The sequence below is a fragment of the Podarcis tiliguerta genome (assembly GCF_965153285.1).
Source record: "Podarcis tiliguerta genome assembly, chromosome: 16".
Taxonomy (NCBI): Eukaryota; Metazoa; Chordata; class Lepidosauria; order Squamata; family Lacertidae; genus Podarcis; species Podarcis tiliguerta.
The window spans coordinates 23,012,658-23,027,583 of record NC_139549.1 but is presented as its reverse complement, the minus strand read 5'-3'; the positions used below and the strand labels follow the sequence as shown (position 1 = coordinate 23,027,583).

The 14,926-nt window shown below is 49.4% G+C and overlaps 1 protein-coding gene across 1 annotated transcript in view; it reads right to left on the bottom strand.

The window, feature by feature from the left end:
• Positions 1-4,812: 4,812 nt before the first annotated feature.
• Positions 4,813-14,926, bottom strand: part of TBC1D10A (TBC1 domain family member 10A) — a 37,440-nt gene continuing 27,326 nt past the window's right edge. Inside the window, exons 4-9 of the mRNA XM_083417795.1 lie at positions 14,359-14,465; positions 12,915-13,029; positions 11,959-12,024; positions 10,764-10,953; positions 8,874-9,028; positions 4,813-7,051 (exon numbers count right to left, since the gene is read on the bottom strand). Coding sequence (XP_083273921.1) covers positions 6,659-7,051; positions 8,874-9,028; positions 10,764-10,953; positions 11,959-12,024; positions 12,915-13,029; positions 14,359-14,465 — 1,026 coding nt within the window. The 3' untranslated portion in view covers positions 4,813-6,658. The remainder of the gene's footprint in view (positions 7,052-8,873; positions 9,029-10,763; positions 10,954-11,958; positions 12,025-12,914; positions 13,030-14,358; positions 14,466-14,926) is intronic.

Here is a 14,926-nt window from a genome sequence, read left to right as displayed (position 1 = left end):
TCCAGGAGTTAGGAGAAGCTAAACTAAAGAATGTTGCGCTTCCCAATGAGCATCTTCTTTAAATAAGCAGCTGAAAGCTTCTGAAAAACAATTGTTTTCATTAAAGGCTAATGGTTCCAGGGTGCTAATGCAACGCCCAGACATGTGAGAATGGCAAGAGGGTTCTCAATGGCTTGTTGTTGTCGTTTATGGAGATAATCGCTGTTTTTTGCATTTATTCCTTCAAAACCACATCTGGGAACGCTGGCGACCACACCTCAAGAGAAAGACCGAGTGTTGGAACTTTCAGGACAGACAAAATAAAGGGTCTCCTTTGCACAGGTGAACCATGTGAAACTGGCTAGGAGAGGCAGCAATGGGCAACAACTTGGATGGCTTTAAAAGGTGGTTAGGTAGATTCATGAAGGAGGCTGTCAGTGGTTACCAGATGCTGTGGCTACATTCTGACTCCACCATCAGGAACCACAGGAGGTGAGGGTGCTATCTATCTGTCTATCTATTGCATTTATATTCTACCTTTTTCTTAATGGAGCTCAAGGTGGCTTGCATCATTCTCCTCCTCCTCATTGAATCCCCACAACAACCCTGTGAGGTAGGGTAGGCTGAGAGTGAGTGACTTGGCCCAATGTTGCCCAGTGAGCTTCATGGCCAAGTGGGGATTCAATCCTGGGTCTCCCAGGTCCTAGTCCAACACTCTAACTACTGTACCACCTTGACCGTCAAGTTCCTATTATGAGAACAAGAAGCCTGGCAGCAGGTTTAACACCTTCCTCTTCCGGCTACAGCTGGGTGAATCCGACACTGTGGATTTCTCTCTGTTTCCCATTTTCCTAATTTTAAAGCTGAGTTCACCTCATTTCCGCATCAGTTTGCAATTTTTCTTCAATGGCCTCGTGAAAATTCACCAGCATTTTTGTGCAAACCTCTCCTAATAGACACATTTTTGCGTGCAATTTCCCTGGACATGATACAACTCGCAGGATTTCCCTGTGTCTCCTTTTATGCACATGACACACCACCAGCTCTGCAGGCCTGGACTGACGCTAAATTACTTCTTTTTTCTTTGCCCTATACTTTCTTCTCTTGCTGGGCTCTGCAGAGGCAGATGCCTCCTTCCTGTTCCAACCTGTCTGCTGGCATCACTGCAAAGCTTCTCCAAGTGCTGCTAACCCTCATCATCCAAACTCTGCCAGGTGAGAGAATGCTTTCTCCTCAACCGTTAGTGGTACGGAAAGCGGGTCTTGTGACAAGGGCAGCTTTCAGCCAAGGTGCATCTTCCACAGAGGAAGTCATCGCAAATGTCGATGGAATCTGCCTGGTGTCAGGGAATGGTCTGAAGACAAGGACCGGGGAATGCGTTCAATGGCAGACCAGTTTCTCTCCAATGCAGAGATGGAGAGGGAAGAGTCGCTCCTCTTGTCCACAGCGTGTTCAGAAGCAGAGAGACCAAAGCTGAACAGCTTAGGGAGGAGTTATCCAGTTTCAAGATAATGACAACAGAACCAGAAGGGAGGGGGCAGGAAAAAAGCGCTGATTACAACCATCAAAACTTTGAATTTATCTAAATGCTGCCAGTGTTTTCAAGTGTACACAATTTCCCCCATATATTCAATAGACGTTTTCCAATCTTCTCTAGACGTATGTTCTTCTTGTTCTCTTATTCAGTATGTTAAGTCTGCAAGCTGCTTGCAATTTCTTCATCTCAAGACTCAACAGACGATATCCTCCAAACGCCATTTTTGGATGTCTATCTAGCATACAGCCCTAAATAGTTTAGTCTTTGGAAGAAGATAATAATTGTAATGTCTTTCAGCCTTTTTTGTACCACTGTATTGACGCAAATCTAGCTGGACCACAATGCTAAACTGCTAGTAGGGAGCAGGTTTTAGCTCTGCAATGCATCACCAAAGCTGCAGTCGGTATTGCTGGTGTGATAGATTTGCTTCTTGCTTTCACCCTTGGTGAAACTGAGTTTTGGAGGAACTAGGTTGCCAATTACCACCAGGAATTTCTTCTCATTAGATCACAGTTAAGTCCTGAAGTGGTGGCTTCTTCAAGGTTTTGAGCCCAGTGACCCTGGCTTCCTGCCTAAGGCTTGTCCTTGAACAGCAGACAGAGTTGCATTCATCTCCCAAGTAACCTTCCCAACAACCGTGGACTGATAACTGACCTTCCAAATGTTATGTACTAACATATGTAGTGAGTTACTTACTTCAAGCTTACATGGGTATGGTGTATGAAAGCCCAATACAACTTGGGACCAGGAGAGCTGAAAGATCCTCTCACCCCGTATATACCCAATGCATAATTTTATAAACTTCTGTCATGTCACCTCTCGCTAGCCTTTTCTCCAAATTACAAAGCCAATAATGCATGAGACCAATGGTAATGTTTTTTGAGGGGCTTCAGAATGCAGGTCCAAGCCTTTAACTTTGAAAGCTAGCATCACACAAGGCATCAGGGTCAAGCAGAAAAAAATGGATGGGCAAATCCCTTCAATGATTTACCCATTTGCCACATTACATCTTGATCTCCAGCTTCATATTAACCAGCCATCCTCACAAGTCGAGTTTTGTTGATCACATAACTGTCTTTTTGAAGGAGGTGCCAACACAGTAGTAGTTCTTACTGCTGGGATTTTCCACCATGGATTTTGCAAGACGTTGGGGACCTCCAAATGTTGTTGGACTACAACTCCCATCATCCCTGACCGTTGGGCCATGCAAGCTGCAGCTGATGGGAATTGCAGTCCAACATCTGGAGCAGGGGTGGTGAACTGCAGGTCTAATTAGCCTTGACAGACTCACAAGGTCATGGTCACCTATCCTACACCACCTGGTATCATACGTCAGGTATGGAGCAGGTAAAAACGTGGCACAGCTGACAGGCTTGTTTGTAGGCATTGGTGTTCATCTGATGGGCAGTGCCTTCACAGTGCAGCATGAGGTAGTGCTATGAGAGGGGCTTCTGAAGACACCTCGCCCAGCATTTTGAAAGAGGACATCAGAAGAGCTTGTTGGGTCAGGTCAATGGCCCATCTAGTCCAGCATCCTCTTCTCCCAATGGCCAACCAGATGACCCAGTGGGAAACCAGAAAGCAGGACCTGAGCACAAGAGCACTTGCCCCTCCTGTGGCTGCCAGCAGCTGGTATTCAGAAGCACTATTGCCTCTCACCACAGATACAGAGCACAGCCATCAGGACTAGTAGCCATCACTATCCCTCTCCTCCATGGATTTGTCCAATCCTCTTTGAAAGCCCTCCAAGTTGGTAGTCATCTCTATCAGGAGCTCATCCTGCACTCGAGTAGGACCCTGGCAGAGACAATAGTCCCTCTTCACGGAACACAGTAACACAAACATCCTGCCTCCGTCTTTATGGAGTCAAAATATACACCGTCATGTGAAAGACAACAATCCCATGACGGCAACCACGGAGCAGGAATTCTAACAATCCCTGCCTCCTGGGGAAGCAAGTTCCACAGTATATATATGTGCTGTGTGAAGAAGTCCTTTCTTTCACCTGTCCTGAATCTTGAAACATTCATCTTCATTGGATGGCCATTGGATGGTCTTATGAGAAAAACGTTTTTCACTATCAACCCCACCCAGGGTGCGTGGAGGTAGAAAAGAGTTCTCCCTATCCAGATTCTACAGGGGCAGAGGTTTTCCCTCCAAGCCCTAACTAAAGAGTTTACTGAGAGTACAAGGCAGGGGAAACCAAGGAAGGGTTTGAGCAAAACCCTTTGCTTTTTTTCTTCAACTGCCGAGGCTCTGCACTCAAGATTTTGCTTGCTGCCTTGCAAAGTGCTTTCAACCAATCTAGCAAGTGGAGATGTTGCAGCGTGATGAACTGCGTGGGGAACACACCCTGTCTCAAGAGTCTGTTAGCTCTACAAATGATTCCTGGTGCAGGAGTCAGAAACCATTAAAAAAACACAGACACACACAAACCAACAGCCAGCTGGTTGAGGGTGGGAAAATGATCTACTAGCATGAAATGCATGTGAGTTACAGAATAGCCTATACATGTATGTAGCCAGATTCCAGGGAAAGCAGACTAAGAACTCCACCACCATCCTTTCACTCACTTCCTTAGCAGAATGTCACTTTTGACGCCCCACTGCTCTGGATTAAGGATTAAAATGTGAGTGGAATTTGGCAGACAAGGAGAAAGCAGCCCCTTTCTACCTAAACACGTCACTGGAGCGTCAAAACAGATCAAAGGTGATGGGACAGAGCTTAATTTCCCCCCAAAAGTCCCATGCTCGGTCTAGATTCCAACCCAAGGTCACGTTAACATAGATGCCATAAAACGAGTAACCTGCTTTCCAATGATGACCGCTAAGTCGACAAGCAGTATACATAGATCAGGGGTCAGCAAACGTTTTCAGCAGGGGGCCGGTCCACTGTCCCTCAGACCTTGTGGGGGGCCGGACTATATTCCTATGCTCCACAAATAACCCAGAGACGCACTTTAAATAAATGCACACATTCTAGTCTTGTAAAAACACACTGATTCCCGGACTGTCAGCAGGCCGGATTTAGAAGGCGATTGGGCCGGATCCAGCCCCCGGGCCTTAGTTTGCCTACCCATGACATAGATGCTTAGGAAAGCAACACACAGGGTGGGCTTTTCAGCAGCCAAGGCCATTGAGGAGAAAATCAAAACAGAATTTATAGAAGTGGCTGCAGGCTCAGCTGCCAAAGACACTCACAAAGACTACTTGCCAGGCGGCTACCAAATACTCACTTCTTTAACCGCCCCCGCTCCCCCAATACCCAACAGAAAGCCACTCAGACAATGCAGACCATTTACATAATTATGGTTTTATTTTGCCTTTTGTACAAAACACTTTCAGCTAATGATTTCCCGTTTTAAAAAAAAATGCACAAAAATAACTCCAGACCCATCAGTAATAACCTAGCATTGGGGGAGAAGGAAGACAAGCCTCCAGCTCCCCACCCAACCTGGACATACAACCCCCTGGGATGGGACGGCGCAGGCGAGGTCGGCTATCAGAAAAGATGGCCTCAAGTGCCACTGCGTCACCCCATCCTGACGGATCTGTGTTGAAGGAATGAAAGGGGGCCTGTGGAGAGGGGGGGGGGGCTCTCCTTGAGCCTTCTTAATAAACTGCAGTCTCCCACTTTTTTGCTTTGGCCAGGAATTAAATTGTTGCCCATAGGAGCCTTCAAGAACAGGGGAGGTTCAACCTCAGCCTGCAAAGGGCTAGAAAGAAAATGAACAGTGAAGGGTTTTGCATTTTGGAACCAACCATTCTATGAACAGCACCATATCAGTTGGGAAGCAGAGCCACAGGCAGCAACCAATGGGTGCTGCTCAGTCCCTTCTCTCTGGCCATTCAGGGTTCCAGCTTTAATTCCATCAACTGGGGGAGGTTGTAGGTGAAGGACCAGGACAGCCTTCTGAAGAATGAGAGGGTGGGCAATGGAAATGACTAATGCATTGGAAACAAGCTGCCTCGTTTTCCAGGGCGTCACCGGCAGAGCTGGACCGTATGTCAGCTCAAGCCAATGCTCAAAGATCCAAATCGCACACACGAAGCAGCAAAAGCTAAGACATTTCTGCAGCGGTTCCTTCTATAAAGAAAATTGGTCCAGAAGTGAATGGTGATTTCAGTACTCCCGATTCCAGCATGGAAAAAAACCCTTTTGAGAAATTTGGTCAAGACAGCAAGGGAAGATGAACGTGTTAGTTCTCTGACCTTCACAAAACTCTGAACCATGTATGCACAGAACAGGTCACCCGATTGTTCTGGCGTACAGGGCAGAAGACACTGGGGTAGGAGGGGAAGAGGCCGGGCCCTCTAGGAGCAGGATTTCCAGATCCAGGTCAGGGCCACCAGAGTACCAGCAGGCACCCACAATGTTTGGGCAGTAGAAGGAATAGTTTCATCAGTTGATGTGAGGAACCCAAAGGGAAGGGAAGAAGGCCCAGAGGGGAATGTTGGGAAGGGAATGTCAAAACGATACGAGAGCACACAGCTACTCCCCTGATTGAGGTTGGAATGCAAGTCCTGTAAGAGGCAAAGTCTCGACCGCAACCATGACTGCATGAGGAAAGAGTGACAGGTGGCTAATAGGCCAAGAGAGTCAGAGAATGGCTGCAAGTCCCATCCGCCTGAACAGAGAGGGCCACCATCAGCCAGCCAACCTGGCTCCTGCCAATTCCCCACAGAACAGATACCCGCCGGGCTGTCCCCAGCACTGCCAAAGCAATGATGGTGAATGCATAGCAGGAAATAAACCTGTATCTATACCTGCACGATCCTCACAGACCAAACCCTGCAGGTGCACAGCAAGGGCAGCGCCCTGCCCCATCCTGTGAAGACTTCGCAACAGAAGGCAGAACAGCAGCTACTTGCTTTAGCCTTTCCCACCAGAGACGCAGAGAGGTGCACTTGTTGTGCCTCACCTCCGGGCCACTGGGGGGCACTGCTGCATACAGTTAAGATCAAGCTAGAGAGCCCCTGCAGTCCTAGCTCACCTTGAGTGCAACAGCAGAAATTCTCAGAATCCCAGCTACCCACTCACCCCCACCTATGGGTCGCTGGCTCCCTCTGGCTGCAGAGGCTACTTAAGACAGGCGGCAGAGCAGGCCAGGGGGTGGTGGTCTGGAGTGTTCAGCCACCCAGTTTACAGGTAAGTGTCCTCGCTCTCCTGAGAGCTGAGGCTCTCCTTGGACTGGTGGAGGAGAGAGGACTCTGGCTCCAGCAATGTCCGAGTCCCGTTTTCTTCGGGGATGGGGCCGTTCACCGGGGTGCTCTTCCCTTGGCCCCCTCTCTTGTTCCCCTTCAGCGGTTTGGTCTTGCGGCCCTTGGGCGAAAGTGTGGTGCCGGGGGGCAGGATGATAGAGGGCGAGGGCTCCAGGGCTTTGCGGGAGTAGGGCTCGGCGTCGCTGATGGCCTTGGCACCGTGGAAGCGGGGAGGGGATTTGCATTGCAGCTCCCCGCGGGTCTCTTTCCACTTCTTCAGCTGGATCAGGTGCTCTCGCTCTATCTGACGCTCCGTCACTGGCAACTCTATGATCTAAAGGAGGACCAAATAAATAAATACATCAATAGCCAGTTCCTCCTTGGGCATCATGCCAGAACATGATACGGAACAGAGGAATGCCAGCACCCAAAGTTTAAGGGTATTCTGTCCCCCTCCCCAAATATCCACCAGGTTCAGCTTCTTCAACATGGAAACGCATCAATATCCACATCTTAACTTCCATTCAATAAAAACCGAACGAATGTTGACTTCTGCTCTCAAGACGCAAGCTGAATTTTGAAGGGGACCAGGTGCACAAGCTTACTCAAAAGATGAAAGAGTGTCTCTCTTCTTGAACTGTCTGTGCCACTCTCAAGTTTCCAGTTGCGAGAGCTCTTCCACACATTGCTCACCTCAGTCAGAGAGGGTTTCCTTCTGCCCTAGGAACACCTGGGACTGAAAACAGGGCCCACATCCCTCCACCTCTCTTTAAGAAGGGACACTAAAGAGCTATTGCAAGTGGGGGACCCTAAACTTGAGTCCACCCCAGGGGCTGCATGTCAAAGTGGGTGTGGCCAATTATTTTTAAAGGACACATTTGGAGGGTCTGGCGTGGAGGTTGGGTGGAGTTCACGGCACTCTTTTCACATTAGTAGGATACCCATGGGAGCAGCCAGGTATAAATAAACTGGAGGCTGGAGTTTCAGGTCACAAAAGAACTATTGGGGGGGGGGAGATTTGTCCCATGGTTACAAGGTTAGCTGCCCCTTGCCTAGGAGAGACACTAATATACAAGTGACTAATCTTCGGGATACAGCCCCCTGCAGAATATTGATTACACTTTGTGCTTGTTGAACAGTTAAGGCAAAAAGCAAGGCCTGCCTGTATAACACAGCACAGTGGCAACCAGGAAAGACTCTGACCTTTTGTAAGCCAGTTATAAAAAGGCTATTCCAGCAGAGGGCAGTGTTGCCTTGAAGACATCAACATCCCAACAGAAATAAAGCTTCTTTCTGCAGAGTACCCCATTGGTCTGCCTAGTCCATTACTGTCAGTTTTGGCTGGCAGCTTCTCCAAGGCATCAGGCAAGACTCTAGAAGCAGGTGTGCACAGTGAGATTGAACCTTCAGGCAGGCATGGGCTGTGTTTTATATTACTTTTACACACTCTGGGACCTTCTGCTGAAGGAATCATAGAATTGGCAGAGTTGGGAGGAACCACAAGGGTCATCTAGTCCAACCCCACCGCAAGGCAGGAATCTTTCACCCAACGTGGGGCCCGAACCCAGGACCCTGAGATTAAGGGGTCTCATGCTCTACCAGTTGATATAAACAAACAAACAAAAAACAACAACAGGTGAGGGGTGGGCAGAAGGTAGACTTGTATCTATCTGAACATCTTGGGGTGATCTGCAGTAGATCCATAAGGATTTCCAACTCTCAACTGTTTCAGCAGGAGCAAAACAAAAAACTAAACAACACGCCCATGTGACACAGAATTCTACTTCACTAAGCTTGACAGAGTTCTCTGTAGCCTGGAAACACACACACTGCTTCAACTGACACAGCTTGTGGTGTAGTCAAATCTGTTTTTTTTTGAAAGGGAAGTAGCAGTTCAAAAGCAGCACATTTGCTGTGAATCTCAGGGAAATCCAGTTCTGGTTGCACTTCTCCAGAATCACAAGTTGGGCCTTTTTGGGGAACTCTGAGGTGGTGTGGCTGCCTACTGACTTGGGGGAACTGAGGCAGCTGATCAGTGCTATGAGCTACACTGGGGAAAAGTGACTCCTTCAGTCTGATCAGGTGACCAGCTTACAGCCGCGAGCAGTGAGGAAACCCACTGAACAGGCTGGGGCCAGGCCCGACTCCCGTCTTACCTCTTGCACAAGGAAAGTCTCCTGCATGATCTTGGGGTTCAGGGCCCTCAGCCGTTCCATTGTCTCATACTGCCCCTGGCAGGACTTGAGCTTCTCAGAAGAGCCCAGGGTGTACTTCAGCAGCACCAGACCCACTCGGAATATAATCTTGACTCCTGGAAAAGAAGAACAGGCTGTCAAGTTAACCATCAATATGTGGAACAGTCATCAAGAGGCAGAATACAAGTCAATCTACCTGCCCCTCCCAATTTATTTAGAATACAGTGGTACCTCGGGTTAAGTACTAAATTCGTTCCAGAGGTCTATTCTTAACCTGAAACTCTTCTTAACCTGAAGCACCACTTTAGCTAATGGGGCCTCCTGCTGCCACTGCACCGCTGGAGCACTATTTCTGTTCTCATCCTGAATCAAAGTTCTTAACCTGAAGCCCTATTTCTGGGTTAGCGGAGTCTGTAACCTGAAGCGTATGTAACCTGAAGCGTATGTAACCTGAGGTACCACTGTACTTCTGTCTTGCTTTATAACCCTGAAAACAGGCATGGAGAAGTCCCAGTGCTGGGGGCGAAATACAGCACCCGCCCCCCCCCCCCCCCCGCCTCTCCACCTGACTCTCAGGACTTGCCCCAGGTGCCACACACCCTCCCTAAGCCACATTGCCTTACAGATCCTGCTGCACCTCCTCCAGGTGCTGTTGCCTGGATGGAATCCCATCTTTGAACTCTTGGCTTGTCTGGATGGGGGATGGAGAGGGGTGCCTGGAGAACTCTCTGACTTTGAGGTGTGTGCTCTATACAATGGTGAGACTCACCCACTTTTGCCTCGGGGCCCACCTGAGGTTGCACACAAGGAACTGCAGCCATCAGGCTGAAAAATGGCTCCCCACACCCCTGCCTCAGAGACAGAATTCGCCCAAGCACTGTTACGCTGGTAAAAACAGGGCCAGTCTAGGCTTTTTAGTCCCCTTCCTCAGCAGGAAATGCCCAATACCACCTGATCAACACACACTCAACATGCACAGAGGTCTTCCACCTTCCCATTCTTCCTCAAGTAAGGAAGCATGGCTTTACATTTAAGAGGAGAGCCATCAGTGTGCTGTAGTAGAAGGAAAGAGCGTGTTAGATTTTGAGCCAAAGGGTGTGGGTCGAAATCCCCCCGTCCTCAGCTACAAAGTCTACTGGTGATCTTGGATCTCTCTCACACACAGACCCCACAGTGTGGATACAAGGATCAAACAAGCTGCATATTGCTGCCATGCAGATATACGCAATCTGGGAATGAAGTTTTGGCATTCCTCAATATAACGATGCACATATGCCAATTACCAGCAGGAGGCAGCATTTCAACACAAATGGATTCTCCCAAAGTGGAAGATGAAAGTTCAGCATTGAGAATGCTGCTTGCCCCACATCTGCAGTCTTAGGAGACTCTCACGCTTATGTGACCTTACCAGATATGGGGGACAACCTTCTGGGGGCCACTTTCCAGAGCTAGACAGGGCCAGAGGCAAAAATGGGAAGAGCCTGCTATAAAGTAGGACAAGTTTGTTATCAAGGAACCTGGGAACAGTAGCCCGTTCCAGAAGGAAACTTTCTCCAGTGGGCTTAAAATACAGAGACAGGGAAGCTGCGGCCTTCCAAATGCTCATGGACTCACATCAGCCCTGACCACTAGTGATGCTGACTACTCCTGGAGTCCAGTGATATCAGGGGGGTGGGGGGCACAGGTCCCCCAGCCCGGGCATAAAAAGACCCCCTCTATGGTTGTGGAGCCAGAGGCAGGAGGATAAGCTGGGATTATCCCTCACCCTAATGCAGCCAAGTGTGCCTCACCCCCTTGGTCTCCCCGGTCCAGTTCGCAAAGCGATTCAAGGGGCCCCACCCCAGATGGTACCTTCGCAGAAAAACATGTCCCAAACGCGCAGCACAGAACTCCAGGGCAATGTCCTGGAGAAGGCGCACATGAACCACTCTGTCATGTACAGGATGGGGTCAATCTTCTGCTTGCTCAGATGCTTGTAGGCCACAGGGGAGACCTTGTGCAGGAGAGAGAAGAGGATCTCCCCATCCAGCTGGATGGCCTCCTGCACATGGAAGAAGAAGAAGAGTTTGGATTTGATATCCCGCCTTTCACTCCCCTTCAGGAGTCTCAAAGCGGCTAACATTCTCCTTTCCCTTCCTCCCCCACAACAAACACTCTGTGAGGTGAGTGGGGCTGAGAGACTTCAAAGAAGTGTGACTGGCCCAAGGTCACCCAGCAGCTGCATGTGGAGGAGCAGAGACGCGAACCCGGTTCCCCAGATTAGGAGTCTACCACTCTTAACCACTACACCACACTGGCTCTTAACCACTACACCACACTGGCATGGAGAGAGAGAGAGGGAAGGAACCTGGGTCAAGGGCAGGCAAAGGGGTAAGGAAAGGCCTGGGTTGTCACAGGACCACATGCTCAACTCCTGCTGGTCACATGACAGGTTGAAGGCCGAAAGGAACATAGGGAGATGCCTTATGCCAAGTCAGGCCACTGGGCCCATGCTGCTCAGGGCTATTTACACTGACAGGCAGCACCTCTGTGGCATTTCAGTCTCTCCCCAAGCTCTAGAGGATTGAACCAGGGATTGTCTGCTTGCAAGGGCAATACTCTGCCACTGAGCATGCTTTTGAGGGAATTGGGTGTGGTTAGACTGAGGAAGAGAAGACAAAGAGCTGATACAACAGCTATCTTCACATATCTGGAGAGCTGTTCCATAGAAGATGGGAGTGAGCTGGTTTTCTGCCGCTCCAGAGCAGAGGACCCAAACTAATGGATTCAAATGACAAGAAAGGAGATTTCGACTAAGCATTAGGAAGAACTTTTGAACAGAGGTTGGATGGCCCTCTGTCAGGGATTCGTTAACTGTGCTTGCTGCATTGTGGAGGTTTCGACTTAGATTATCCTTGCAGCCTCTTCCAACCCTACAATTCTATTATTCCATGTCCCCTTCCTCCTCCCTGCTGAATTCTACAAGGGGCAACACAGACTGAAGATCAAAGAAGTTGCCATCCCTTGGACTAGCCTGCCCCCGTCAGGATTGCTCTAGTTAACTCACCAGCTTCTCACTGTAGTAGCCAGGAAGGTACTTCTCACAGATCTGCACAAGGCACCAGAACGCTTGCTGAGGGCAGGAAGGAAAAAGGAGGAAAGGCATCACTCTGAAGCACAGCACAGAGCTGATTGGAGCAACGTGCATTCAAAGTGCTCACTGTGCAGACTGATTTAACACCCACCCCACCGCTTTCCCCATCTGTGCAGTCCCATGATGGGAGGAGCTGCAACAGAGAAAATTTCCCCTTCTTAAGCAACTATTCATAGCTGCTTCATGCACCCCACTCACTCCCAATGCTCCCAGAGAGGCAACATTGTAAGTGAGCAGCACACAGAGAGCAGGAAGCAGCAGCCATTGGGACAGAGCAGCTGCCTGGACATCTCCAGCTGTTTCAACTACATCGAAGCGGGGGGGGGGGGGGAGTGCACAAGGGGCTTCTTCAGCTCACCATGTGGAGCTGTGCCTGACATGCAATACCTTGTGTGGATATGGATAAGTCTGGCTAAAGATTCCCGGGAGTTTGGGGTGCAAATCCAGGGCCACGGTTAATGGGTCCCAAATTGCTTTCAAAGCCAGATTCCAGATAAGAGAAGTGTGAAGTACCACTGCAGGAAGAATCGCAAGGACCATGTCAGAGCACAGAGACCCCCGCCCTTTTAAGCAAATTTAAACAGACAGCACAGGATGTGTATGGGGGCTGAAACACCTTCTCTCCCCAAGTGCTGCTGACCCAAACAATCTTGGCCTGCCAGGGGGTCCAATGAGGGTCTGACCTGTGGAGCCAAAAAGATTCCCTATCCCCGTCTTAGATGGAAGCGAGAATCAACCCAACAGGTTGATTAGGTTGAACTATGAGGGGAGAACTATGAATGGCACCTCAAGCTCCTTGGAGGTAAAGTTGGGATACAAATGTAAGAAACCAATCGGGGAACCTCTGTTCCAAGCAAAGCATCACCTACCTCTGCAGGCATGTGCATCAACAACACTGCAGCAATTGGAGCTTGGGCCTGGCAGTAACCTTCCTCTGGCCGATAGAGTGTGTAGGCCTTCAGTACCCGGAATAAGTCTTGCTGCCTGAGGGAAAGAGCAACCCATACCACAGGCATGAGAACTAAGGGAATGCAAAGTCTGCTGCTCATAAATGGAGCCCTCAAGGACTCAAAATTGCACGCAAGCCAGGAGAGAGATGACGTCCACAGTAGGGATCACAGAACGAACTTCAGCTTACAGAGTCCTGGGTTCAAATCTTGCCTCTTTGCTGCTGCACCACCCCATCTGCCACTCTGGGGAGGCCTACTTTGCAAGGTTGTTTTAAGGCAAGTGTAGGAAACCTTGGCCCTCTGGATGTCACTGGACCACAACTCCCAGCATCTCTGACCATTGACCATGCTGGCTGTGGAGAGACGGGAGCCCATGAACATCTGGAGGGCCACAGGCTCCCATGCCCTGTCCAAAGAAGGATTGCTTTTACTGAAAGGGCTCTGAGTGGTTGAAAAGCGGTGTTAAAACAAAACGTCATGTTTGGCTACCTGAAAACAATCATGCTTGTGGTTTGCTTAGTAGAATTTCCTTTCCCTTGGCAGAGCCTTGGAGATTAGCTAAGCTTGGAAGTTCTCAATGAAATTTCAAAGCAGTTCTCCTTGTCCCTCACCATGAGCTGAATTTCAGTTCTCCAAAGAGGGAAGGAACCTAGCGATCAGAGTTGAGACTTTGGCCCCTTGCCCTTTTCCATTTCTAGCAAAAGCAGGGAGAGGGAGGTAAGAGTACAAAGTTGTAGAACTACAACCGATGTAATCACACCAAATCATGATGCAAGCTTGCTTATTTGCCTGAGCCACGGAGGCAGCAGGATTCAGCTGCCCTTGGTGCCAAAAGGTAACCTGAAATACTGCACCAAATGCTCACAGCCCTGTGAATATCTCTAACAATAATAAAACAGATTGATGGCAGCTGATGGCTTCCATGGTCTGAAAGGAAAGTGAACTGCCTCTATTTGCCCAAGGGTATTGTTTTCTTCCCTCCCCAGGCAACCCTCCCGCCCCAAAGATTTGTCAGGCATGCCCAGAACTGCATCTCTTTGTATGCCAGACGTGCCCAGGTGGTCAAGGCAACCTGAATACCTGGCAGAGAGAACTTCCTTATAGTCACTTCCCTCTGCTAATCCACTTTCCTCAGCCCCTGCCAGCAAGACAAGAGGGTCAAGTGGGGTTGCCAAAGAGATTTCAGACAATGCCAACAACGCAACGCTAGGCAACCTGCAACACACACCTGAAGAAAAGCTGGGAAGCCTGCCCAACGCTGGGGTCACCAAGCCACTGGGCGGGGAAGGTGGGTGCCCACGTGTTTGCCTTGAACAATAAGGATCAGCTGGTATTTGACAAGAGGAGAGACATTCTGGCTTACCCATGTCCTCCACGAGCAACAAACATTTCGTGGAAGGGAAACTGCCTGTGGAGATCCCGCTCAATCACATCCAGCCACTTGGGGTCTCCCGGCGCCAAATCCAGCTCCTGGGGAACAGACAGAGTACCCACTTTGTTAGTTGCGAGACTGTGATAGAAAATGAGTTGTTGGGAGAGGTTTCCCCCCAAGTATCCAAGGTGATCTCCTCTGGATTGATGCTGTTAAAGATACACCAAAGTGGATGCTTAAGAGATCCTTGTGCAGGGGGAAATAGTAAGATGGGCAATGACAAGACAGACTCTCAAATGAGGGAGTGTTGACACTGGGGGTTAAAGGTGAGGACAACAAACACCACCTCCCTTCACGACTGAAGGAGGAAATGTACAGCTCAATAAGAACATCGGAAGAGTCAGATGGATCAGGCCAATGGTCCCTCTAGTCCGGCCTCCTGTTCCCACAGCGGCTACCCAGATGTCTGTGGGGGACACTCAAGCAGGACCTGAGCACTTTCCCCTGCTGTGGCTTCCAGGAACTGGTTTTCAGAAGCATTACTGCCTCCAACTATGAA